Genomic DNA, 25,676 nt, shown 5'->3' with positions numbered 1-25,676 from the left:
AGGAAGGGCGGGGAGGGTGTGAGGGGCCGGTGCAAGCTGAGAAAAACGGCTCCCACCGCACTCTGCAGAAGCTCCCAGACCTCCTCGGAGCCCCCGGTGCCCTTCTAGGGTCACCCCAGGGGGCCGAGGCCACCATTACCCCCAGCCCTGACCTTCCCAGGGCCCCGACAGGAGGGGGCAATGCTGTTCTACTGGGGTCTTTCCACATGGGAGGAACGAAACTAAATGCCGATATTCCTCCGAAACAGCCCCTGGGTTTCAGCAGCGTCCAAACTGCTCACGTCCTGGGTCTGGTCATTAACTCCATCTAGAAGCTTCCGAGCCCTTCCACCTCCCTCAACACTGCATTCCTTCAGGCTCTACAACACATACACGCACACATATATACACAATGGGATGGGAGTACATACATGCACGAACACACACATACATGCTTGCACATGCACAAACACAAATATGTACACACATGGATGGGTATACATATACACATGCACACACACATATATATATACACATACATGCTCACACATGCACAAACACATATTTATACACACATGGATGGGTATATATACACTACATACACACATGCACACATATACACATGCACACACATCTACACACAGGGATGGGCATACATATACATATACATATACACACATACACAGGCACAGGCAGACATACATGCATGAACATGCATATATATACACACAGAGATGGGCGTACATACACTCATGCACACAGACATACACATATGTGCAAACACACACATATATACACATGATGGGCATACATACACACATGCACACACATACATGCTCACACATGCACAAACATACACATATATAATAAACACATGGATGTTCATGCATGCATACACGTATACACATATGCACACACAATCACAGGCACACATACACGTGTGAATGCATGCAAACATGGACATAAGCATGCATACATGCTGACACATATGCATGCATGCTGCGCACACACTGCTGGTGTTTCAAATCCCAGGATTCCCAGTGAGAATGGCCTCGGTTAGAGCAGTCCCGTGTGAGAATCCGAGGCGGGCCGTTCCTTGGAGGGACAAGCCACTGGGGTCGCGGGAACCGGGACGAGGAAAGACAGACCCAGGCAGAGGCACCGTCAGCTGGTGCCGTGGGGGGCAGGCGGTGGGACCCACCTGGGCCCTGCAGGCCCCAGACGCCCAAGAACAGCCAGCCAGGGTCACAGGGGCCGGGAGGCAGCGAGGGCCGGGCTCTCCCGGGCTTGAAGCCAGTGGGCCTGGGGGGCACACAGCCCCCTCCCCAGCACGCAGGTGGGGGTGGGTTCTCCCCTGGGAACAGCCCGTCCCGGGAGGCCCTCCCATCCTTCACACGGGCAGCCCCTGCCCCAGAGTGATACACGGCCCACGGCAGCGCCCGTCCCCGGCTATGTCAGAGCGGCCGGCGGCTCCCAGCACAGCAAAGCGGGGGGGGGGGGGGGGAGGGCTGGGGGGGGCTGGCAGGACGGACGCCGGCGGCTCTCCCGGCACCTACGTGGAACTCGATGTCCAGGTCCTCCCGGCTGCTCCGGTCCTCCTTCCGGAAGCCCCTGCGGAAGTTGGCCACCAGCTTCCAGACGAAGGTGAGCAGCGCGTCGTTGTAGGAGTTCTTGGCGATCTGCAGGTTGCGGTACACCAGGGCGCTGAAGTGGCTGGAGAAGAGCTCGGAGAGGACGTCGTTGGTGAGGAACCGGCGCAGGTTCAGGCCGTTCTCCAGGAAGAGGCGGACGAACTTGGGCCTGTCCTTGACGATCGCCATGAACATGACCTCCTGCAGGTCGGCCGACTAGGGGACAGAGGGAGGCGTCACACACGCGGCCCCCCGAGGGGTCGCCCCTCGCTGGGCCGGCCAGACCCCCCCCCAACCCCGGCCATGAGGCCCTGCCGCCTCCCAGCTCCCCTTTCTTCTCCTGCTTCGGGAATCAGTGAGGCCGGGGCCGGGGCAATAACACAGCAGGGAGGGCGTTTGCCGTGCATGTGGCTGACCCGGGTTCGATTCCCAGCATCCCTATTGATCCCCTGAGCACCGCCAGGAGTGATTCCTGAGTGCAGAGGCAGGATTAACCCCTGAGTATCACCGGGTGGGACCCAAAAAGCCAAAAAAAAGAATCAATGTGGCTGCTGAGGGGCGTGGAGGAGGGTCCCGGAGTGGGCCGGCGTGTGGGCGCCTCTTGCCACCGGGAAGGGCACCCACAGGGCAGAGCTGACCCCGGGCCAGCCCAGAGGAAGGCTCCAGTGGGCCTGGGGCAGGCTAGTGGCTCACAGGACTGTTCCCCTGAGTCGCCCGATGAGAACCAGCAGCCCCATCCCCCCACCCCTACATCCCGCCCCTCCCCCGGCCCTTGATGGGGCCTCAGACCCTCTCTCGGCCCCCAAACCTCCCCACGCCAGGCAAGGGGAGGCTCCCTTGACACCCACCCGAGTTATTATTCACCCCCTGCCAGCGCTTTCTCACCCATAGAAGGGGGCCGGTAGACGCGGCCGCACATCACAGCCCACGGCCTGGAGCCACGGAACCACAGGCCACACCTGCTCTTCGATACGTTTGTCCCCAGAGACACTTCTCACAATTGGGCCCGGTTGCCAACTTCAAAAACCAGAAGGCTCAGGAGCACGGAGCTCAGAGGACCGGGTGCAGGGTCACATGTGAGGAGCCCGGGCTCCACTCCCAGCCCCGCACGGTCCCCGAGTCAGGGGCAGCCCCCGGCACCAGCGGCTGTGACCCCAGAACAAAGCTGCACGGACACTAGCTAGGAGGCCCCTGACACCCCCCCCCCAGCAAAATCCAGGGTCAAGGGGGGAAGCCAGTGCCTCTGATGCAGCGCAAGGGGCCGAGTCGGCCGGCAGCGAGGAGGCTCGGGGTCCCCCCGGCCCAGCCACCCCCTCAGGGGCCCTCGCTACAGCCCGTCATTAGCAAGGAAACAGCAACGGGAGTGGTAGAAAGAAACACAATCAGTGAGGGAAGACTTTGGGGAGTGACCACATTTTTTAATCTACTTGATTGAATTTTAATTTAATTTTTAATTAATTTTTTTTTTTTTAATGCTGCACTTGGGGCTGGAGAGATAGTACCTGTACGGCACTTTCCCTGCATACGGCCAACCCCCTTTCAATCCGGGCACCGCTTACGCTTCCCCAAGTACCACTAGGAGTGATCCCTAAACACAGTCAGGAGCAAGCTCTGAGAGCTGCCTGATGGAGCCCAAAAAAACAAAACAAATAAATAACTATAAAGAAAATAAAGCCAGTTTGCAGAGGTTACATCATCCAAATGGGTAAACTCTTTTTTTTTTTTTTTTTGCTTTTTGGGTCACACCCAGCATGCTCAGGGGTTACTCCTGGCTCATGCACTCAGGAATTCCTCCTGTCGGTGCTCAGGGGGGACCCTATGGGATGCTGGGAATCGAACCCAGGTTGGCCACATGCAAGGCAAACGTCCTACCCATCCAGTTCCCAAACGGGCAAACTCTTGGCACCCATCTCTCCGGCTCCTGCCCACAGCCCTTCACCACCTTTGACTGAGTTAGTACAATGAAACGGGTCATTTGACACGCGTCTGCACTCATGTTTGTTCAGACCATCTCACGTGACTCCACAGAAGTTCCACACACCGGGACCGGCTCTCTAATGACTCAATTAACCAGATCTACTTGTAACTCTACTTCCCCTCAGTGAACTCGCCCGGGGAGTGTGTAATAGCGTCCCTCAGCCTGCAAAGACAACAGAGTGTTTGCCGAAGGAATGAATAATTTACAACCGTTACTCTCTTTGCATGCTGTTATTACACCCTCCACGCGCATCTGAATCAGATCTCCGACCTTGGACGAGGCAGGCGGCGAGAGACCGACAGGGGTTCCTGCGCCTGACTTCCGGGGATGACTGACGCGGGACCCCTCTGTGTGGAGCTGCGTTCTCTCCAGCACTAAGTGAGGGCCAGAGAGAAGTCAGCCTCTGACTCGGGCTGAGAACGAAGGAACTGACCCCGCGGGCCTGTGTGCACCGCTCTGGGGGGTCCGGTGTGTCCCCACACTGGTGGCACTTTGGCGGGACTCCAGAGGACAGAGCCTGCATTTTCCCCTTCTGCATCTCGCTGGACGGAGCGATAACACAGTGGGTAGGGCGTTTGCCTTGCACGTGGTCGACCCGGGTTCAATTCCTCCTTCCGCCTCGGAGAGCCCGGCAAGCTACCGAGAGTATCCCGCCCGCAGGGCAGAGCCTGCAAGCTCCCCGTGGCGTATTCGATATGCCAAAAACAGTAACAACAAGTCTCACAATGGAGACGTTACTCGTGCCCACTCGAGCAAATCGATGAGCAACGGGACGACAGTGCTACGACGTCTGGCTGCTACTGAGCTTCTTCTTGAAGCTTCTCTGGGAGACGAAACGGAGCAACATGAGTCTTTCCAGCCGAGCCCTCGGTAAATCCCTCAGTGATCATGCACTTATTTCCCTCCTATTTCTGCCCAACCCATCTCAAGAGGAGCCCTGGGCTTCTACCTCAGAGAGCCGCCTGGTGGTGGGCCGGACACTCTCCGGTGTGGGGGCTGACGATGCCCTGGCCCGTTGCGTTTATTTTACTCTCTCCCTCAAGCGCCTGCCGTGTCGGCACTCTCACCCGCCCTCCAGACCAGGAGGGGGCAGGGGCGGGCAGCGGGTGTGCAACGGGTGGAGCCGTCCTGGCCAAGTGTCCATGCCGAGACCAGTCAGCGTAAACCCGCCACCAGCGCGGCCTTCCGAGTTACCTCCCAGCGGCGCTCGTTGGTGAAGATCTCGTCGCTGGCCAGGTCCAGCTGGTTCCACTCCAGCAGCAGCTTGAGCTGCCCGTTCCAGTTGTCCTTGTCCTGCTCGTTGGTGCTGAAGGCTGCAGAGGTGGAAGAACCGACTCACCCAGGAGAACAAGCAGTGGACGGGCGGTGCTGGCCAACGCCCAGCGCCGGGACCTGAGCCCGCCCCGTTAGACTCAGACGCTGCCGCCGGCTTCTCACCACACACTCCACACACACGCCCTGTGTGCCGAGGCTCACGGGGAGGACGGCTCAGGGGACTATCCTCTCCTCCAGTTCGTGATGCGAGACGTCACGCATTGGTGGCCTCACGGCTCAGACTCCGTCAATGTCCTACTTCAAGGACCACATCTGACTTAAGCTCTGGCTACATCTTGAAATAATGGGCTGTACTAGGACCATGCTCTCCTCGCCGTCCCCAGGTAGACTCACTGTCACTGTCACCGTCACTGTCACTGTCACTGTCATCCCGTTGCTCATCAATTTGTTCGAGCGGGCACCTCATTTTAATAAATCTCATTCTAGCCAAGTGCCCGGCGAGCAGAGTTCGAGTGAATCTAATAAGGAGCTTACTCGATGCCGCCCCTCCGGACCCTCTGTCTCCTCATCGGGCGTGGTCCTCGAGCACCTCCCATCAAGGGGACCAGCTCTGCCCAGGCCCCTCTCCCCTCCCTCTCCACCTGGATGGAGTTCCTAGACACAGAGGTCCTGTCTGGATGAGAATTTTCACCCCCAAGGCTCATACCCCAGTCCCAGGACATCTCTGGACCCCTGAAATTAAGTGCATGTGTGTCCTGTGTATGGAGAACGTGTGGGTGAGTGGACACATCCAGAGACAGATGTGTAACTTTCACCCCACTCTCAAAGGAATCTGGGGATCAGGAAAAGATGCTCAGGCAGGGGTGGAGACAGGTCTCCAGGGAGAAGCGTGACCACGGCTCCCCCGCCTCTAGGACCTACAACTGCGAGGTCTAGCAAAAAAAAAAACCCACACAACCAAGACTGAGCTTGGCGAGACCAGAGCAGATATTCTAGGTTAACTGGCCTATGGTCGTTATGTGTCAATGAAACTGCTTTTCACGATGCCAGCCAGCCACGGAAGGGCACAGGGAACTGGACAGAGTCACGGCTGGGGGGAGGCGCCCAGGACTCACCTTTGTACAGCGCGTAGGAAATGGCGTTGCTCACGATCTCGTCCCCGGCTTCCTCCATTTTAATAACCGTTAGCAGGTGCGCACTCTCAAGAATCTCTTTGAGCTGGCAGCATTTGGGAAACAGAAGATTAGCGATCGAGTTTAGACACGGGGAGAATAAACGTCTCACACTGAGGAAGGAAACTTGCTATGATTTATTTATTTTTTTTAAACAAAGGGTCACGAAGGGAAGTTCCATCTCGTGGTGGACCTCGTGTTCCTGGGGAGAAAGGCAATGAGGGTTACATGTCAATAAATCTGCTCTTACAATTAAACATTACAAGACAATCACACACGAGAGAGAGAGAGATACAGCGTGACCCTGTGTGCTGGTCACACGCAGATCATTCATCGAAAAGGCCAAATACCTCACAGACCAGGGTACATGTGTGTGTGCAAGAGAGAAAGAGAGACAGACAGACAGACAGACACAGACACCGAGAGCACAGAGCATCAGGAAGTTGCCCTATTAACATAACAGAGAACAAACGAGTAAAAGGTCGCGGAAAATCATAGAAATTGTCCCGTGTGAAGTCCAGGCAGAGCAGGTCAGTGTGGCAGGGACAGAGGCCTGAGCTATTAGACCAAGAAGGGATTTGCCGCCGTAGTATTGTCAGATTTATTTGGTTGGGGTGGGAGGTTGGGGACACACCCAGTTGTACTAAGGGGTCACTCCTGGCTCGGCACCTGGGATATACTCCTGGTGGTGCTCAGGGGACCGTGTGGGATGCCGGGGAATCCGGCCCAGGTTAGCCGTGTGCAAGGCGCATGCTCTCCCGACTGTGCTGTCTCTCTGCCCCCTCGTGTGTGATTGTTTTGTGATGCTTGATTGCAAAATATTTTTAACCAAAGAGGTAGGGGATGGGAGAGCCTCCCCTTTCAAGGGCGAGGGCTGTGGTGACCCGAGCATGGTGAGGAGAGGCCCCGTCCGAGAGGGAGTCTGGCTGCCTTGGGCTGGGGCTGGGCTGGGAGGCCGGGGGGTTCCCTGGCAAGTTTCGGAAGTGAGGATCAGGGGTCAGGGATTAGAGTCTGTCTGGGCAGGGGGAGGCTCAGGTCAGGCTGGGGCAGAAACTGATGCCGACCATTGGGAATGGGTACACCAGGAAGGCACCTCTTCGACACCACTCGCTAGGAAAGAGGGGCCCAGGGCCTTTGCACGGCCCTGCAAAGGGGTGAGGGTGAAATAAACCCGGACTCTAGGGAAAATGCAACCCAGGGGTCTGACCAGGGAGGTGGGAGGAGCATCATGGAGGGCAAGGCTCTCCCAACGCCTGACGTACCTGCAGCCTTTGTTCAGGCACAAGGAAAGGAAGCTTAAGCACCCTCCCCCAAACAGATTTCAGTGCAGTCCCTCCCCAAATTCCGACCGCATTCTTCAAGCAGTAGAACGAATATCATTAGAAATGTGTATGGACCCACAAACTTCCCGGGGCAGCCAAAGCATTTCTGAGGAAAATAAAAGGTGGAGTAGACGCGAAAGCTATTGTAATGAAAACAGTGTGGCATTGAACGAGACAAACATGCAGACCGGTGGGATAGAACTGAATGCTCACGGACAAACTGCACAGACATGGGCGGCCAGTTCACGCATGATGGAGAAGCTAAGAGCATGCCCAGAGCAAGGAAAACCTTTCAGCAAATGGCGCTGGGGAAAGTGGTCAGGCACAGGCAGAGGATGAACTTGGGCCGCTGGTCAAACGGTCACTGAGTGGACCCAGAGCAAACTAATGGCCAGACAGGCTGCAGGCATCAACCAGTGCCCCCTCCCTGGTGCTCTTGCCCCCTCTTCACAGCTGGCCTGAGTGTCTCTGGTCACCCCTGACCACAGCCCCAGCCTGATGTGAGCATGTGACTCCACCCCACCTGCACGGGAGCCAAGCCACAGAAAGGCGTCCCTGAGCTCCCAGCACCCCCTGCATACTCCTAGCCCTCGGCCCTCAAGCCCTCTGATGCTCAGACTGTTCCTCCATGCCAACCCACACGCCCTTCTCTGTCTATCCACCTTCTTCCAACTGCCCCTTTCAACTTGAAATCCCATGGTGTCATGAACTCATTCCACACTGATGCTGTCTCTGCAGTGTTTGCAGTTACTGGGTGCTCGTGGCTGCCTGTCCCAGAGGCTGGCATGAAGAACTGCACCCACCAGAACAGCTGAATGAATGAATGAATCCATGGTTTTTGAGAGAATGGACGATGTCTAGGTTAACAGATTCCCTGGGGACACTGCGAAGGGGCAAATTCTTGAGAGATGGAGTAGGGAATAACTAAGAAGTCAGCAAGAGGTTGGGGTGGCGGGGAGAAGGGTCCTGGATCTCTCTCTCTGGGGACCCCCGTGAGGAGCGGGTGAGAAGTTGGCTCTCTGCATGGTGGGCGAGACTGCCGACACTTACTCTAGGGGGCCGCCCAAATATTTGCCGAATGGATCCTTCGCTAATGAATCATTCCACCCCGGAGCCTGGTCTTTGGGGAAATTGCGCCAATGGGAAAACTCCACACGAGCTCATGACTTAAATGCCTCACTAGCTTGTAGTGTTGAGGGATATTCTGAGATCGACATCACGAACGTTGGAATACTTCACTGAGCGTGTCAGATGTGACTCTGAAGTAGATGCAAGTCCCGGAAAGGACAGCGGCCCCCGCAGAGAGGGAGACGGAGCTGGCTTCCAGCTCTGACTCAGGGTGCCTGCGACCCCGTTCCTGAAGCAGAATTCAAAGTCCTTCCCAAAGAGGGGGTCGCCCACGGAGGCATGGCCACGGGGGTCAGCCAGCTTGCCTGAGGAGGGGAGGAGAGGCCGAGAGCAGACCCAAGTCCATCGCTGGTGGGTCCACTCTCTATGGGGGCCTCCAGGGAACCACAGAATCCCACCCACCCGCCATGGGCAGTGAGCTATGGGCAGCGCTCAGCACCCAGGCCTTACAGCCACACTTAGTTTAGGGGGTGGCTCCATCGGTGTGTCTGGGATCGACTGCTCAGGCCTGACTGTGTGAAGAACAGAGGCATGCGGAGATTCAGGGGTCCTTCCCCAGGCTCCCCATGCGGGGGGCCTCCAGAGTAGCTGGGGCCCTGCTATCCTCCACCCTCTCACCTCCTGTTGGGGTGTTCGGGCCACCTCTGACAGGGGCGGCCTGCCTGTCCTCACTGGAGCCCATCCCTTAGCCTTGCTCCTGTTGAGCCCCCCCCAAAGTTCTGCAGTGGCCCCGCAGCCTGCCTGGGGGTACACCTGCCTCGTTCAGAAACCCCGAAACCCCACTTTCAACTTGAGCTAAGAAGCTGATCATCTAAGAAGCTTAGAGCAGCTAAGAAACGGATATTTGGCTGGTTTTTATTTTTTTTTAATTTAGTCACGGGGGCTGGAGCGATAGCACAGTGGGTAGGGCATTTGCCTTGCATGCGGCCGACCCGGGTTCAAATCCCAGCATCCCATATGGTCCCCTGAGCACCGCCAGGGGTAATTCCTGAGTGCAGAGCCAGGAGTAACCCCTGTGCATCGCCAGGTGTGACCCCCCCCCAAAAAAAAAGCAAAAAAAAAAAAACTAAATTTAGTCACCGTGAAACGACGACTGGGTTCCAGACACACATTGTCTCGATATGGCCCTTCACCGGGCCCTCTCCCCTCCATCCCTGACCGCAGTCCCCACGATCAGTCTGCTAAGAGGCTGCTCTTTGGCCCTGCTTCCCTGACCCTTGTGCCAGGCCCTGGTCTTGGCCAAGATGCCAGACGGGCACGAGCTCGCACAGAGCCTGAGCTCGGCGTCGGTTAGGTCTTCAGCGTCCTGCTCCTGGGGGCACTGCACGCGACATCTGGCCGGGTTCCGAGGCATTTCACTGGCTCTGGGTCCCCCTGATCTTTCCGCATGTCCTGGGGTCTCCGTGGCCACACGTTTGTCTCAGATGACGTCACGAGCACGGGGACGACCCCCAGGGCTCCAGCCTCCTCTCGGGGCCGTTTGCACTCACAGCGGAGTGTGGCTAAAGGCGATCTGGTCGGGATATTTTTATTCCGCCTATTAATTCCACCCTTTGACTCGCTGATGAAATGGGCCCCAGGATTAAAATAACTCCTGCTGTCCACTGCCTGCGCCTGCTGTCCCCAAGGGCAGCACATGCTCCTAAAAATACCCCTGTCTGGAAGGCCGGTGGGGGGAAGCCCTTGGGGACACGTGAGGGCGCCGGCAGCTGAGCCCCCCGACGGAGATGAGCCAGCAGAGGGCGCCGTGGGCCACCCCTGAAGCCCAGCTGGAAGGGGCCAGGGGACTCCAGGTCAGGATTCGGGACCTTCAAGGGACAATGACCTGCCGGTGCCATTTGTCCACTAGAAACACTCAGCGGAGAATCTGCACCTCGAGGATCTCTGCTCTTCCCGCCTCGAGCAAAGCACAGACACTCTGTGTGTACTGACATCCTGGCATCAAGAGAAAGGGAGGGAGAGAGAAGGAGAGAGAGAGGGAGGGAGGGAGGGAGAGGGAGAGAGAGAGGGAGAGGGAGAGAGAGAAAGAGAGGGAGAGGGAGAGAAGGAGAGAGAGAAAGAGGGAGAGAGGGAAAGAGATAAAGGGAGAGAGAGGGAGGGAAAGGAAGGGGGACAGGAGAGAGAGGGAGGAGGAGGGGGAGAGAGACGTGGGAGGGAGAGAGTGAAGGAGAGAGAAAGGGAGGGAGAGAGACAGTGAAAGAGAGAGGGAGAGAGGGAGAAAGAGAGGGAGAGGGAGGGGGAAGGGAGAGATCAGGAGGGAGAGACAGAGAGAGGGAGGGAGACAGAGGGAGAGACAGAGAGACAGAGGGAGACAGGGGGAGGGAGAGAAGGTGGGACAGAGAGAGGGGGAGGGAGAGAGTGAAGGAGAGAGAGAGGAAGAGGGAGAGAGAGGGAGACATGGGGAGGGAGAGAGGGCGGGACAGAGAGAGGGGGAGGGAAAGACAGAGGGGGAGGGAGAGAGTGAAGGAGAGAGAGGGGGAGGGAGAGAGAGAGGGGGGAGGAAGAGAGAGAGGGGGGAGGGAGAGCGAGCGAGCACAAAAGTGTTGCAAGCGCACAGAGCTGGGTTGAAACCTGGTGCTGCGGCATGCCAGGGAGGGAGGCAGGACGCGTGACTCCCGACTCCCTGGGCCCGCGGCTGTGCCCGGGTCACTGAGACCAGCACTGCTGTGCTCAGGCCTGAAGGCGGCTTCCTCCACGCTGCCCTCCGGGGTCTCCCCGACTCACCCACTTGATCCAGCTCTCCGTCTCCTCCTCGGGCTGCCGGGCCACCGTGCGGGGCAGGAAGCGCACCAACTTCTCCTTGACGATGGACGAGGTCAAGACGTCCTCCATCTCCACCAGGCTGGCGATCACGTCGGCCACCTGGCCAGAACCTTCCACCACCACGCAGGGAATTTTGCTCTTGATGGAGGTGTGGATGGCCTGCGAGAGGCAGGGGACAGGCCGGGTGAGGGCACCGGGGACCCGCCCAGCCCGGCTCAGGACGGGGGTTCAGAACCCAGCCCCTGAGGGCCCTCGCGTACGCCCCTGGGCTTCCTTCCTTCGGGGTCTTATTTCTGCTTCGGAGCGACCCAACGCTTTGCCGCTGCACCGTGAAGGAGATGCAGACGCCGGCTGTGTTCGGGCCTGTGCTAGCACCCAGCGCCACGGCAAGGAAGCACGAGCTGACCAGGTGCCCCAGAGAGCAGGGCTTGGACTAGCCCTGGACAAACACGGGCCGGCCCGGTACTGACATCCCGGGCGCGTGTCGGTACTTGACCGAGTGTGCAGTATTAGCGCTCAGTGTTACCGGTGGTGGTTGAGAATGTCCACACACGGACCATCTCACACTGAGAGGATCCCGGCACCCCCCAACATAGCCCTCCTCGAGACCTCTCTTTCCCAGAGATCTCACTAGCACACTCACAGTCGGTGCTCAAGGCAGAGGCTGGTGACAGAGAAAGACAAACACAGTGATCTCATTCACCTGGGGTAGAGAGGACAACTGCATGAGGAAACGTGATGTAGTAAAGGGGGGCCTCGTTCACCCTTGACCTCAGGGCTGGGGAGGAGGGTAGAAGGAACGAAATCAGGGGGAAAGAAGAAGACGAGAAGGAAAGTGTTGTGGGGCGGGGTCGGGGCTTTGGCGGTCCTGGTGACGCGGGAGAGTGGTCCAGCCACAGAGACCCTGGAAACATGAGATCTGAGCCACCGCCACCCAGCTTTGCCGTGTGCCGGCCAGGGTGACACATGTGGAGGGAGGATCGAGCCTGGGAGCACAGGTGGAGGGAAGCTGGCACGGGGCGGGACTGGCGTTGAAATATTATATGCCCAAGACTCAACTTTGTAAATCGCGGTTCTTTAACAGAATAAAATTTTTTTTTAAAAACTGCGCTGTTGGATGAATGATGTGTGAGTGAGTGAAGGCCTGGGAGGTTGGAAGGCACTTTCAGGCGGCAGACACAGGTTTTGTAGTAACTCACTTTGGGTATTTCCCTTGTCAAATAATTTCCCATGCACCTTTTTATTAAAATAGAGCAAAACTGCATTTGCTTCCTGGAGAAATACCTACCCCACCCTTTTATTTTTTACCCCACCTTTTTATTTCCTGCATAGGATCCAGACACCAGCCAAGGGGAGTCAGGTTTCTGTTTGTTTGTTTGTGTTTTGCTTTTGGGGTCACACCCAGTGATGCACAGGGGTTCCTCCTGGCTCTGCATTCAGGAATTGCCCCTGGTCGTGCTCAGGCGACCATATAGGATGCTGGGAATCGAACCCAGGTCGGCCGCGTGCCAGGCAAAAGCCCTCCCCGCTGTGCTATAGCTCCAGCCCCGGGAGTCAGGTTTTAAGAACCAGCTAAGAGCAAGACAATGAGCTCTAGCAATGGGGACGGGGTGGGGGGGTGGCAGATGTCCAGCCCCTTCCTCTCCCATTTGATACCTTTGGATGTCCCCAGCAGTGTTCAGGGGTCACGTCCAGTGACGTTCAGCGTGTCTGTGCAGTTCTGTCCTAGCACTGCTGAGACACCGCAGTGTTGGGGACCACCCTAACAGTGCCAGCCGGGGGGTGGGGGAGGGCACCCAGGTGGTAGAGGTTGAACCCAGGGTCCTGTGCGTGCCAGGCACATACACCACGTGTTTGCCCCCCTCCTTGGCACAGAGCCCCTACTTTTAGCAGGATGGCGTCTTCTCTTGGAATCAGACCCACCCTGTATGTGTGGCATCATGGGAGAGGACAGATCCCACTGGAACCCCGCACCACTGAACGAAAGGGGGCGGGTAGGGGGTGCTCGGCTCAGGTGGGAGGGGTCTGAGAGGAACGGGGGCTAGAGAGAACCTTTCATCCTGTTCCCCCCTCGTTCCTGGCAGGCATTTGGAGAAAACACCTGGAAACATGGTACCCAAGGGCTGTGATGGGGAGTGGGGCCCCTGGAAACCTTAATCCTAAACGTAACGCTCGGAAGTAGACACATAAAGGCGACCCTCTCGATTGCTCTCTCTGTTCCTCTTCAACATGTCTGCACTCCCTTACTGAGATGACAGAAACGTCTCCTGTTTCCCCCCGAGGGGCTTTCATTTACCAATCGCCTCATGGCAGGTGCTCGGTAACTACTGTCGATGGATCCATGGGATCCTGAGTGATGGAGGAATCGATCGACGGTGAATGGACAAGTTGGAAAGAGCCCCATTCGGAAGAGGAATACGTACAAGCACTGGAGGCCGACACCAAGTAAGCGGGCCGGAAATTGCTTGTAACTCTGAGAGGTACTTAGCCAAGAGAGGGCAGAGGACAGAAGTTGGAGTGTAGGAAGGAAGGAGCTGGCCTTGCACTTGGCGCACCTTGGCCTCAGTACCTGGCACTGCGGAGGGTCCCCCAAGCACCACCCGGGGTCGCTTCTGGGCACTGAGCCAGGAACAGCCCCTGAACACTGCCAGGGATGCCAAAATTCAGAGGACAGAGGACAGGGAATGAAAATGGGTAGTTCAGCCCTTGGCTTCGAGCTAAACCCATGGAAGAAAAGCGAAGGGAAGTGCCAATCAACACAAAAGTTAAAGGGAAGGACGGAAAATCACTTCTCGTGATGTCCTCCTCCCAGGAATAGGAGGCCTTGCCAATGAAGCTATGCTTGAAAACGCTGAACAAGAAGGGGTTCCATGGAGGGTTTTTTTTTTTTAAGTCCAATAGAAGCTGGCTGTGGGTAAGACAGACAAATGAATTTGCAGGGATGGGGTGGGAGGAAGAATTCTTGTTCCTTTGTTCCTTACTGCATGTGTGGAGTAATCCAAGACACTCTGCATGGTTTCAAAATCACTTAGGACTCACGCCAAGGCTGGAGTGCCTCGTGCATGTGGGATTCGGTGGCCGGGGAACCCTGAGGGGTGGCAATCTCGGAGCATGCAGCCATGACTCGTTCCCCCAGGCGGGGCAGCCACAGCTTTCCAACAGACACACGGGCACAATCCTCGAGTCTCCTGGGTTAAGAACGACCCGCCTCGTGGGCAGGCGGGAGACCAAAACCTAACAGCAGGCATAGAAGCTGTGTGTGTCTCTTCAAATCCTCTTCCTAAATCGTGTCCACGGAGAGGGCCTCAGCTCACTAGGGGGAGAGGGGGCTGTCGGGGAAACGCTCTCTACCTCCTGAAGACTAAGGAGGGATCCCGGTTAGGTTCGGAAGGTCCAGGCCCTTGGAGCAGGCTTGTTACCTGCTCTTCTAGAAAGCCAGACCAACACTCACTTTCCTTTTGGGTCACACCCGGCGATGCACAGGGGTTCCTCCTGGCTCTGCACTCAGGAATGACTCCTGGCAGTGCTCAGGGGACCCTATGGGATGCTGGGGATCGAACCCGGGTCGGCCGTGTGCAAGGCAAACGCCCTACCCACTGCGCTATTGCTCCAGCCTCACCAACACTCACTTTCAAGGTCTCTTTGCCACCTCCTTGGGCGAAGCACACAATGGGGATCTTGCCTCCGTAGTTGGATTCTGTAAGACACACAGAGTCAGACTCACTGGGGGACACGGCTACCTCCAGGAGAGCTGGGCCAGGAGCCTCAGCCCCAGAAGCCCAGGGGGCAGTGCCACGCCGTGGCTGCGGACCCCACAGACTGGACCGTCTGCTCACCGGGCACCCGGAAGGGCAGGACAAGAGTCTTTGGTCGGCCTTTAAAATGTTCTGGTCTGGGGCTGAAGTGATAGCATAGCAGGGAGGACATTTGCCCTGCATACGGCCGACCCGGGTTTGAATCCCAGCGTCCCGTATGGTCCCCTGAGCACCACCAGGGATGATTCCTGAGTGCATGAGCCAGGAGTGACCCCTGTGCATCACTGGGTGTGACCCAAAAAGCAAAAAAAAATAATAATAAAATAAAAATAAAAAAATAAAAAGGATGTAAATTCTAAAAATAAATAAATAAATAATAATAAAAATAAAATAAAATGTTCTGGTCCACAGACGGTTTGGCTTCCCTGGTAACTATTGAGCAGAGTCAAGTTTACTCTCGTGGCAATGGTGCCCTCTCTCCTTCACTCCATCCCTTGCTTCCTGGCTAGACAGGCTGGCAGGAGCCCGGGCCGGCTGTCCCTAGGCCAGTGCTGATTATGCCTTCCTTCCTGGTGTGCGTCTCGCTGGAGGGAGGGGCTTGAGCACACCCGCGACAGTTCCCCGCTGAAGCCTTGGGCCACCTCGTGAGAGGATCTGGTGCTACCAGCCGACACGTCTCAGCACCTCCGGGAGAGGCTGTGCCAGGGCCAAGGAGGCACAGCGTGTGGGCAGCTGCCTTGTCCGTGGCCAACACGGGGTCGATCCCTGGCACCACACATGGTCCCGAGCCCAAGCAGGAGTGACCTCTGAGCACAAAGCTAGGAGTAATCCTTGAGCACTCTCAGGTGTGCCTCCCAAAATTATAATAAATCAGAGAGAAGAGCTGTGTCCATTACCGTGTCAAAGAAAGCTGCTCCCCTGGAAACTTGTATTTTAGGTGGCTCTACCATACACAGGACTATTGTATTTTATTCTATTATATTATTTCAGGTGGTTCTATTACTTTAGGTGGTTCTATTAGGCGCTGTACTATACACACTGTCACTGTCGCTGTCATCCCGTTGCTCATCGATTTGCTCGAGCGGGCACCAGTAACGTCTTTCATTGAGAAACTTGTTACTGTTTTTGGCATATCCAATACACACGGGTAGTTTGCCAGGCTCTGCTGCACGGGCTCGATACTCTCGGTAGCTTGCCGGGCTCTCCGAGAGGGGAGGAGGAATCGAATTTGGGTCGGCCGCATGAAAGGCGAACGCCCAACCGCTGTGTTATTGCCCCAGCCCCTACTATACACAGATTATTTTATTACTGCTCTATTATTCTCTTACTTTAGGTGGTTCTGTTACTTCAGGTGGTCTATTACATTAGGTGATTCTATTAATTTATATGGCTCTATGGCTTTAGGTGGTTCTATTATACACAAGATTATTCCATTACTATTCTATTTCTTTAGGTAGTTTTGCTACTTTAAGTGGTTTTAGTATACAGGATTATTCTATTACTGTTCTATTCTATTACTTTAGGTGACTCTATTGCTTTAGGTGGTCCTACTACACAAGTTACCCGTGGCATATTTGATATGCCCAAAACAGTAACAAGTCTCACCGTGGAGACGTTACTGGTGCCCGCTCGAGCAAATGGATGAACAGCGGGACAGTGCTATAGTGCTAGCATACACAAGCTCTCCCCTGTTTGACGAGGCGGATATTTTCATCACTTCCTCCCCTAGCCACGGCATGGCTTGGGTAACTCTGCCCATCTGCAGAGTGACTTTATCCATCCTTTGACAGTCCCTGGCTCTCTACCGGCCAGAGGGCGACACTCTCCACTTCTCCAGCACATTCTAGGGAATATATTACAGGGTCCAGGGCAGAAGCCCTTTAAGGTACAGGGGAAAAAAGAAGAGAAGAACCCCCCTCTTTGGACTAAGACCCACGTTAGAACCTAACGCCATGGTGGGGCATGGCCCTGGGTGGAGGAGAGGCCCCAGTACTCTGGCACATGCCCCGGGCCCCGGCCCTGCACACTGGCCTTGGATAGTGCGCTCGGAAATGTACTTCTCCAGCTGGTTCCGGAGCTTGGCCTCCACCGTGGGGTGTCCGTGGCAGCCGTTGTCCACAAGCAGCAGGTGGGTGTGGTTGTTGTCCAGGATGTACAGGGCGTCTCGCTTAAAGTCGTCCATCATGTACTGCGCTGAAAAATAGCCCTGAAAAAGACAGCAGGTTTTGTGAGGTTTGATCGGAGGGGAGTGAGGACATTTGCACATGCTCCTGCGAAGACCACACCCTTGGGGTCAGCTAGGCTGATGCCTCTGCCAATAGTCTTCGGTTCCAAAGGGTCACAGGGATCTGTTCGGAGCTGGAGTACTGTTCTATAGGTTGGGGCCCAGGGGAGGGTCCCTGGAGCCCTCCAGGAGTGATCTCTGAGTACAGAGCCAGGAGTAAGCCCTGAGCACAGCCCTCTGTGGCCCCAAAACAAAAATACTCGGTCATTAGAGAATATTACTAACAGAAACATGGGAGACATTTTTCAAGTCTATGAATATGATTCCTGTAGCAAAAAAAAAAAAAACACTATGAACCATGAGTCTACCTCTAACTTGTTTCTGTGAGAATCCAGAAAAATCCCCTATTTTCTCTACACCTCAGCTTTCACATCTGGGCGGTGATGGTGCTCACCTCACAACGTCAATAATGAAAATTGAGTCAGTCAATTTACGTAAAACCTGATACACAGAATACGCTGTTAAGTAAACGATATTTAACACATTAGACCGTGGCAGGGTGTTCTCTTTGCTCATCAAGCTTATATGACAGCATTTCACCCTGAGGGAAGCCTTGGCCATACAGTGTTAATATTCATGTGCTTCCATTTTCATCATTTTCTAAGACATGGGCAGTTGTGCTTTTGAAAGTTCATTGACCCAGCAGTGATCCAGCAAGAAGGGCATTGATTAGTTTCTTAATGTCCAAGTGACAGGAACTTCCTGTTGAATGTTTTCACGTTCATTTCTAGACGCTGTCCTCGATCGGGCCCCTGATTGACTGCCAGGGAAGAATGGACGCTGTGTGTAGATTTGGTGGAGATGCTGCACTTTGCGAGGCTGTTGGGGTGCGATTAATTAATACAGATTTTGTGCTCCCCACGGCAACGCCAGGGCCACACTAAGCTGACCCTGTGCCCAAGGCAAACACTGCTAAGGGCACACTTCCCCACACAGAATCCCGCCCCTGAAGTGGGGACTCACGTGAGCCCTGAGCACCGAGGACTAACGACGCTGCCACTATTCACTTGGTTCAATTAATCTAGCCCAAGGCGACACCACGTCATGAGCACGACCCAGAGCTGGGTCCTGCAGCTAGGAAGATCTGTCCACACAGACCTCCTCTGTCCCCAAAGCCCGCCTTCCCTCACTCCCCCGACTGCTCTGGGGCGGGTCAGGAAACTTCTCCCCACGCTACGCCACCCTAGACAAGCAACAGAAGTGGTAAACAGCATAGGAGGAAAAGCATCTTTACAAGACGAAATAAACCGAGAGAATCCTCCCAGTCCCTCACATGTGCCGACTAACTGCCAGGGTAGTTAGACAAAGCGTGTCTGGGGAAGGGGTAGATTAAACTGGGGGTCTGAGCATCTGGGCCAGAGTTTCAGGGTGGAGAACACCTCGTTTTCAAGGAGCTCAGGATTCACCCAAAAAGCTAGTTAGAGCAATCCTGCCTGACCCGACACGGAATCCTGTGACAGCCTTACATGCAGCCATCAGGTATGTGTGGATTACTCTCTTAACCTGAACCGGCAGAAAAACCCAGATATGTGGGACCCGTGACTGAGATCTCTAAGCCCACTTGGATCAGGACTTGGTCTCCTCCCCCCAGTTCCCCAGTTTTCCAGTAGCTTGGCAGTCTACACCCACAAACTGCCCCCGGCACCATGTAATCTCATCAATGGCCAAGATCCAGAGACTATAAACTAAAGCTCCCGGAAGAGAGCGACACAGAACTTCCTTGCAGCCGTGCATCCTCTTACACTCTAGTCCACTTACATACCAAAAGTAGCACACATTTGTTTGATTTTAACATACTTGCTTGTATTCTCTTATCTACAGGCTTAAATGGCTCCAGAATGAAATACAACAATCTTCACACACTTCCCTCTTACTGTGGTGGGAAGGTGCTCGGTGGTGGGATTGGTGTCTGACTATTATCTGCAGTGAACTATTGTGAACTACTTTTATAAAAATAAAATATATTAAATCACTGTATCACTATCATCCCGTTTATCATCAATTTGCTCAAGCGAGCACCAGTAATGTCTCCATTCGTCCTAGCCCTGAGGTTTTAGCAGCCTCTCTTTACTCGTTCTTCCCAGCAGTTCCACATTGGAGACTCTTTGAGGGTAAGGAAAATGAGATCCATCATGTTAATGTATTTGGCATATCAAATACGCCATGGAGAGTTTGCCAGGCTCTGCCATGCAGCAGGATGCTCTCGGTATCTTGCCAGGTTCTCTGAAAGGGAGAACTAGGATATTAGAGGTCACTTCTGGGAGCTTTGTTTTATAGTCTCTGGATTTTGGCCATTTATGGGAATTACACAGTGCTGGGGACAGTTTGTGGGTGTGGCTGCCAAGCTACTGGAAAATGGGGGATCTGGGTGGAGGAGGCCCAGTCCTGATCCAAGCAATAATATATAATATATTAAATATAACATATAAAATATATTAAATAAATAAATGTGCTTACAGGGAATTGGGGGAGGGGGATGTTCTCACAGCCCTTTTGTGTTCTGTTCTAGCCACACCACACTATGCTCAGAACTCACTCCTGGCCCTCTGCTCAGGGGTCACTTCTGCTGGTGCTCAGCGGAGCAGATGCAGCTGGGGAACCCACATGCCTAGGAAGTGCCTTACCCCCAGTACTAACTCTGCCATTGCCTCCCTGTGCTCACACACCACGTGAAGTGACCGAGGACGAAACATTGGTTTCCATGACTCAAGCTTGTCCAGTTGTCAGGGCCTGGGGCCTCGGCCTTCACAGAAACCATCATAGATAACTGTCACTGTCACTGTCTTCCTGTTGCTCATAGATTTGCTCAAATGGACACCAGTAACATCTCCGTTGTGAGACTTGTTGTTACTGTTTTTGGCATACCAAATATACCATGGGTAGCTTGCCGGGCTCTCTGAGAGGGGTGGAGGAGTCGAACCCAGGTCGGCTGCATGCAAGGCGAACACCCGACCTGCGGCACTATCGCTTCAGCCCATTATAGACAACATAGGATATAAAACCCGGCTCTAACACAGCATTGCCGGGAACAATAGTGTGTGTGTGTGTGTGTGTATGTGTGTGTGTGTGCATTTTAATTTTGTGTGATGTTTTGTGTGATATTGTATTTTGATATTTTGTTTCATTTCTGTTTGGGGCATTATTATTTACAATACTCTCAACAATGGGTTTCATGAAGACGAGGTCCCAACACCACACCCCCCCACCGGAGCGCCCCGTCCCTCAGCCCACCGCCTCCAGCCCACACGGTGAGCCCAGCTCCGCACAGCGTCCTCAGGTTCGACTGCCCCAGTTGTTCCCTCCTGTGCTTCTTTTCAGCCCACACAGAAGAGAGACCGTTCCACGCGGATACCCAAACACCTCCATCCGGAAACTCCTCCCGGGGTCCTTGGGGTTTAATCCCTGGGGTCCTGGGGGTGTTCCTGGCCGGGCGGCAGCCTCCCAGAGCCCTGCGCTCGAGCACCCACGAGGCCCGGCGGTACCTGGTCGTCAGAGCTCCGGATGAGGCTCTCCCTGTTGGAGACCATGCCCCAGGCCGCGATGCCGATGGCCACGATGTTCTCCTCGGAGCTCCGGCTGATGGTGTTGTCCCGCACCACCTCCCCAATGTTCTTCATCAGGCCGTAGTGGGTCCCGCCCGTGAGGATCCACGCGCCTGGGGCCGGGAGAAGAGCAGGCGTGAGGCTGTGACGGACCCCAAAGGAGCCCCCTGAGCCTCAGCACGGCCGGCACTAGGGGAAGGACAGAAGGGAGGGACCCAGACGGCCCCCCTCAGGGTCGCAGCCGGGGCTTGGGAGCTGCTTCTTCAAGCAGCCTCAGGGGCCGGTGGGGGTGGGATGTAGCAAACACTGGTCTGGCCTTCAAGGAAGCCAGGCAGGGCCGCGCGGGTCACAGGACCCGCCCTGGACTCTGCTCTGTGGATGGCAGTGACCTTCCGGGCTGGACCCAAGCCTGCAGTGTGGGGGTGTCTGTGGTCACACAGTGTGGGGTCTCTGTGGTCACTCAACGTGGGGTTCTCTGTGGTCACTCAGTGTGGGATTCTCTGTGGTCACACAGTGTGGGGTCTCTGTGGTCACTCAACGTGGGGGTCTCTGTGGTGACACTCTGTGGGGTCTCTGTGTCACACTGTGGGGTCTCTGTGTCACACTCTGTGGGGGTCTCTGTGGTAACACTCTGTGGGGTCTCTGTGTCACACTCTGTGGGGTCTCTGTGGTGACACTCTGTGGGGTCTCTGTGTCACACTCTGTGGGGTCTCTGTGTCACACTCTGTGGGGTCTCTGTGGTGACACTCTGTGGGGTCTCTGTGTCACACTCTGTGGGGTCTCTGTGGTGACACTCTGTGGGGTCTCTGTGTCACACTCTGTGAGGTCTCTGTGTCACCTCTGTGGGGTCTCTGTGTCACACTCTGTGAGGTCTCTGTGTCACTTCTGTGAGGTCTCTGTGTCACCTCTGTGGGGTCTCTGTGTCACCTCTGTGGGGTCTCTGTGTCACCTCTGTGGGGTCTCTGTGTCACACTCTGTGAGGTCTCTGTGTCACCTCTGTGGGGTCTCTGTGTCACACTCTGCAGTGCTTTGGCCCTGCCCTTCCCCGGCGCAGGGTGTCTCAGGGGCCGCTTCCCCGCCCCTCTCCGTCCCGGCGCCCCCCCCCAGCCCCGCACCCTTGGACTGAGCGATGTAGATGAGGCGGCTGAAGATCTTGCGCATCCGAGGCTTCAGCGAGAAGTTCTTGGCGCCGCCCGTCACGGAGATGACCAGGTTGGGTGTCTTCAGGTGCCAGTGCTGGGTCAGCAGCTCGTACAGCGTCTCTGCGTCCGTGTCGCAGGACAGGCGGAGGTACTGCGGGCAAGGCGCCGAGTCAGACCGGCTGGGCCGCAGGTGCCCTGGGCCGTGACCCCTGCTGCAGCTGTGCCCACGGACAAGGAGAGGGAGTCCCCCGGCACAGGCCAGGGACCCTCAGGATGGAGAGGCTGGAGCTGGGGTCAGGGCAAGGGGGCCGGGGCCAGCTCAGCCAGCCTGGGGGGGGTCCAGCCTCAGAGGCGCAGGACGCAGGAGACAGGAGGGGCGTGAGGACCACGGGGCAAGGTCACCTGATTGGGGGCTCTGTATCCTCAGGGCCCCCTTCAGACTATGCCCAACCATCACAGGGCAGTGGTGGGCTTGGGGGGCCCTAGTAGTCCTGTGTCCACACCTGCGGAAGGCACAGAAAGTCTCCGGGTGACAGGAGCCACCGGCAGCCACGCCATGCCTATGACAAGGTGTCTCTTTCTTGGCACCCTATTTGGGCGGGCCGCACCCCACTCAGCTGCCCCTCTCCAAGGACCTTCCCCAGGGCTCCGGACCAGCCTGGCATGTGGACGCCCCAGGAAGACCGAGCCCAGCACCCACCTTCCCTTTCTTTCCCAGGCTCTCAAACTGGATGTCCCCAAAGGCGTCGGTGGGGAACTCCTTGGTGTGCTTCTTGTAGTTCCACTTCTCGCTGAGGTTGACCTGGGTGCCCTCGATGTGCTGGCTCTGCATGTAGCCACATTTGCACACATTTTCCCTGAGCATGGGGTGGGAAAGAAAGAGAGTTTGTTAAAGTGAGTTGACGCTTGCTGGGGGAACAAACCACATGTTCTGGTGAAAGAAGCAGAGGGGGTGAGTTCTCCAGTGAGTCTAACTCGGAAACTACGTGCAGCATCTTGATTGCTGGTTTAAAAACCTCTTGGCAACTCTGGTACATCTACACAATGGAATACTATGCATCTGTTAAAAAGATGAAGTCATGAAATTTGCATATGGGTGGATCAACATGGAGTGTATCATGCTGAGTGAGATGAGTCAGAGAGAGAGGGATCAACATAGGATGACTGCACTCATTTGTGGAAGATAAAGTAGCATAATGGGAGACTAACACCCAAGGATAAAAGAGATAAGGGCCAGGAGGATCACTCCACAGCCTGGAAGCCGCCTCACATGCTGGGGAAGTAAGGCAGCTGGGTTGGAGAAAGGACCACCAAGTCAATGATGCTTGGAGGGCTCACTCGGGATGGGAGATGCGGGCTGAAAGTAGACTATGGACCAAACATGATGGCCACTGACTACCTGTATTGGAAACCGTAACACCCAAAGGGGAGAGAGAGTAAAAAGGAATGTGCCTGTCACGGGGGGTGGGGGGTGGGGAGGGGAGGGATACTGGGAACATTGGGGGTGGAGAATCGGCACTGGTGGAGGGATGGGTGCTCAATCACTATATGACTAAAACGTAATCACAAAAGTTTGTAAGTCTGTAACTGTATCTCCTGGTGATTCATGAAACACTAAATAAATTTAAATTAAAAACAAATAAATAAAAGCCTTCTTGGCATTTCCGCCTATGCCTTCTCCCCACCACCAACAAAATGGCCCAGTGTGGAAGGCCGGAGGCCCTGCCCGGGGGAGTCTCTCTCGTGGGGCTGAGCCCTGGGCATCTGGAGGTGAGTTCGCAGCTTCCTGCAGGGAGCCTGACCACAGGACTGCAGGGCAGACCTTGTTGCCAACTGGCCTGGCCCACAGCTGCCCTGGCAGGGGCCGAGTGTCCTCCCGGGGGCCCCTGGCTGGAGAGAGGGGCTCTCTGGGCAGGGCCCAGCGCGTTTGGGGCATCAGGGCACTGGCCTGGCTGTGCTGCATTGGGGGGGGGGGGCGGATCTGGAACAAGCTCCTTAGCAGGACACGCCGTGCAATAAACGACTGGCTCTGTCCCACCGGAAGTGTCCTGGGGAGAACCCGGGGACAGCATGTGACGGCCTCAGGGTCAGCAGGCCTGGGTTCAATTCTGGGCATCCCCACACCATCCTCAAAGCATGGCGGGAGAACCAGGGGGAGGGGACAGGGCTCAGGGCACAGGCTCCGGTTTGATCCCTGACACCACATGGTCCCCCGAGCAGCCCCGGAGGGCCAGAGCACCCTGGGGTGGCCCCGGCACTGCCGTGCCCCAGCAGCACCTCATTCTCAGGCCTTGGCACTGAACCGCCGGCCCCCTTGGCTAAACACTGCCGGGGAGGCCCCCGAGGGCCCCTGAGCACTGCTCAGGAGTCCCCAGCCCATGCCCAGATGAAAGGAGGGTGTGACAGAGCCTCGCTGAGCCGAGTGTGCAGAGAACGGCCACCACGCGGGAGCCCCCTCCCGCCGCCTCTGTCCAGCGCCAGCCCGCGCGTGGGAGAGACGCCCAGAGACCCCGATGGAGGTTCCTGGCAGCCAGCACAGAGCCGGCCCCTCCCGCCTCCCGCCACAGGGCTCCTGATCCTGCAGTCACTGAGGACCTGGCAGAGTGCTCCCCGTATCCCGCACTGTCCCCCGGCTCCCTGGCAGTCACAGTCCCCCAGGCCCCACGGGGCTCGCCGGGGACCACGGCGGTGCCAGGCAGGCGCGTCAGGGGGCAGCAGGGCTGTGGCCACAGCAGAGAAGCAGACGAGTGAGTCCCAGATCAGTGCCCAGGGCAAGGGTGCACCCGGGGCTCGGCTGCACCCCACAGAGGGGACCAAGGCCCCAGGCAGGAGCCAGGAGAGACCCCCCAGCCAGGAACCATCAGAGACCCCCCCAGCCAGGAGCCAGGAGAGACTCCCCAGCCAGGAACCATCAGAGACCCCCCAGCCTGGAGCCAGGCGAGACCCCCCCAGTTAGGATCCAGGAGAGACCCCCCAGCCAGGAGCCAGGAGAGACCCCCCAGTCAGGAGCCAGGAGAGACCACCCCAGCCAGGAGCCAAGAGAGACCACCCCAGCTAAGAGCTAGGTGAGACCACCCCAGCCAGGAGCCGGCAGAGACCCCCCAGCCAGGAGCCAGGAGAGACCCCCCAGCCAAGAGCCAGGAGAGACCCCCCCAGCCAGGATCCAGGAGAGACCCCCCCAGTCAGGAGCCAGGCAAGACCCCCCAGCCAGGAGCCAGAAGAGACCCCCCCCAGCCAGGAGCTGGCAGAGACCCTCCCCAATCAGGAGCCAGGAGAGACCACCCCAGCTAAGAGCTAGGTGAGACCACCCCAGCCAGGAGCCAGCAGAGACCGCTTCAGTCAAGAGCTGGCAGAGACGCCCCCAGTCAGGAGCCAGGCGTGACCAGGTGCCCTGCAGCCAGCCTTGCGCCCCCACGGCTGGGCACCCTGCCCATCCCTCCCCGGGGGCTGCCCCCCATCACTTGGCTCCCTCAGCCCATGGCCAAGAAGCAGAAGGGAGCCCCAAGCCGGGCCGCGTGCACGGGGGGCAGAGAGTGGCTGATCGGGGCCCGGAAGCCACAGGGGCAGCGGGAAACATGTCTCGGGCACTGGACAGCTGGAGGAGTCGGGCCGAGAGCGGAGCACTCAGGGGACAATGGGACGAGTCACCACAGCAGCCACATGCCCTCATGTCCCAGGACAGCCCAGTGTAGCCCTGCTGCCCAC

At 56.5% G+C, this 25,676-nt stretch overlaps 1 protein-coding gene across 1 annotated transcript in view; it reads right to left on the bottom strand.

Moving 5' to 3' along the window:
• TRPM8 (transient receptor potential cation channel subfamily M member 8) overlaps nt 1–25,676 on the bottom strand; it is a 76,311-nt gene that overhangs the window by 42,124 nt on the left and 8,511 nt on the right. Inside the window, exons 3-11 of the mRNA XM_004610822.2 lie at nt 22,672–22,828; nt 21,945–22,122; nt 20,770–20,942; nt 17,035–17,209; nt 14,878–14,945; nt 11,210–11,407; nt 5,979–6,081; nt 4,783–4,901; nt 1,536–1,826 (exon numbers count right to left, since the gene is read on the bottom strand). Coding sequence (XP_004610879.1) covers nt 1,536–1,826; nt 4,783–4,901; nt 5,979–6,081; nt 11,210–11,407; nt 14,878–14,945; nt 17,035–17,209; nt 20,770–20,942; nt 21,945–22,122; nt 22,672–22,828 — 1,462 coding nt within the window. The remainder of the gene's footprint in view (nt 1–1,535; nt 1,827–4,782; nt 4,902–5,978; nt 6,082–11,209; nt 11,408–14,877; nt 14,946–17,034; nt 17,210–20,769; nt 20,943–21,944; nt 22,123–22,671; nt 22,829–25,676) is intronic.

Source organism: Sorex araneus, chromosome X, assembly GCF_027595985.1.
Source record: "Sorex araneus isolate mSorAra2 chromosome X, mSorAra2.pri, whole genome shotgun sequence".
NCBI lineage: Eukaryota > Metazoa > Chordata > Mammalia > Eulipotyphla > Soricidae > Sorex > Sorex araneus.
The sequence above is the reverse complement of the archived record's forward strand: the minus strand, read 5'-3'. Positions and strand labels throughout refer to the sequence as shown.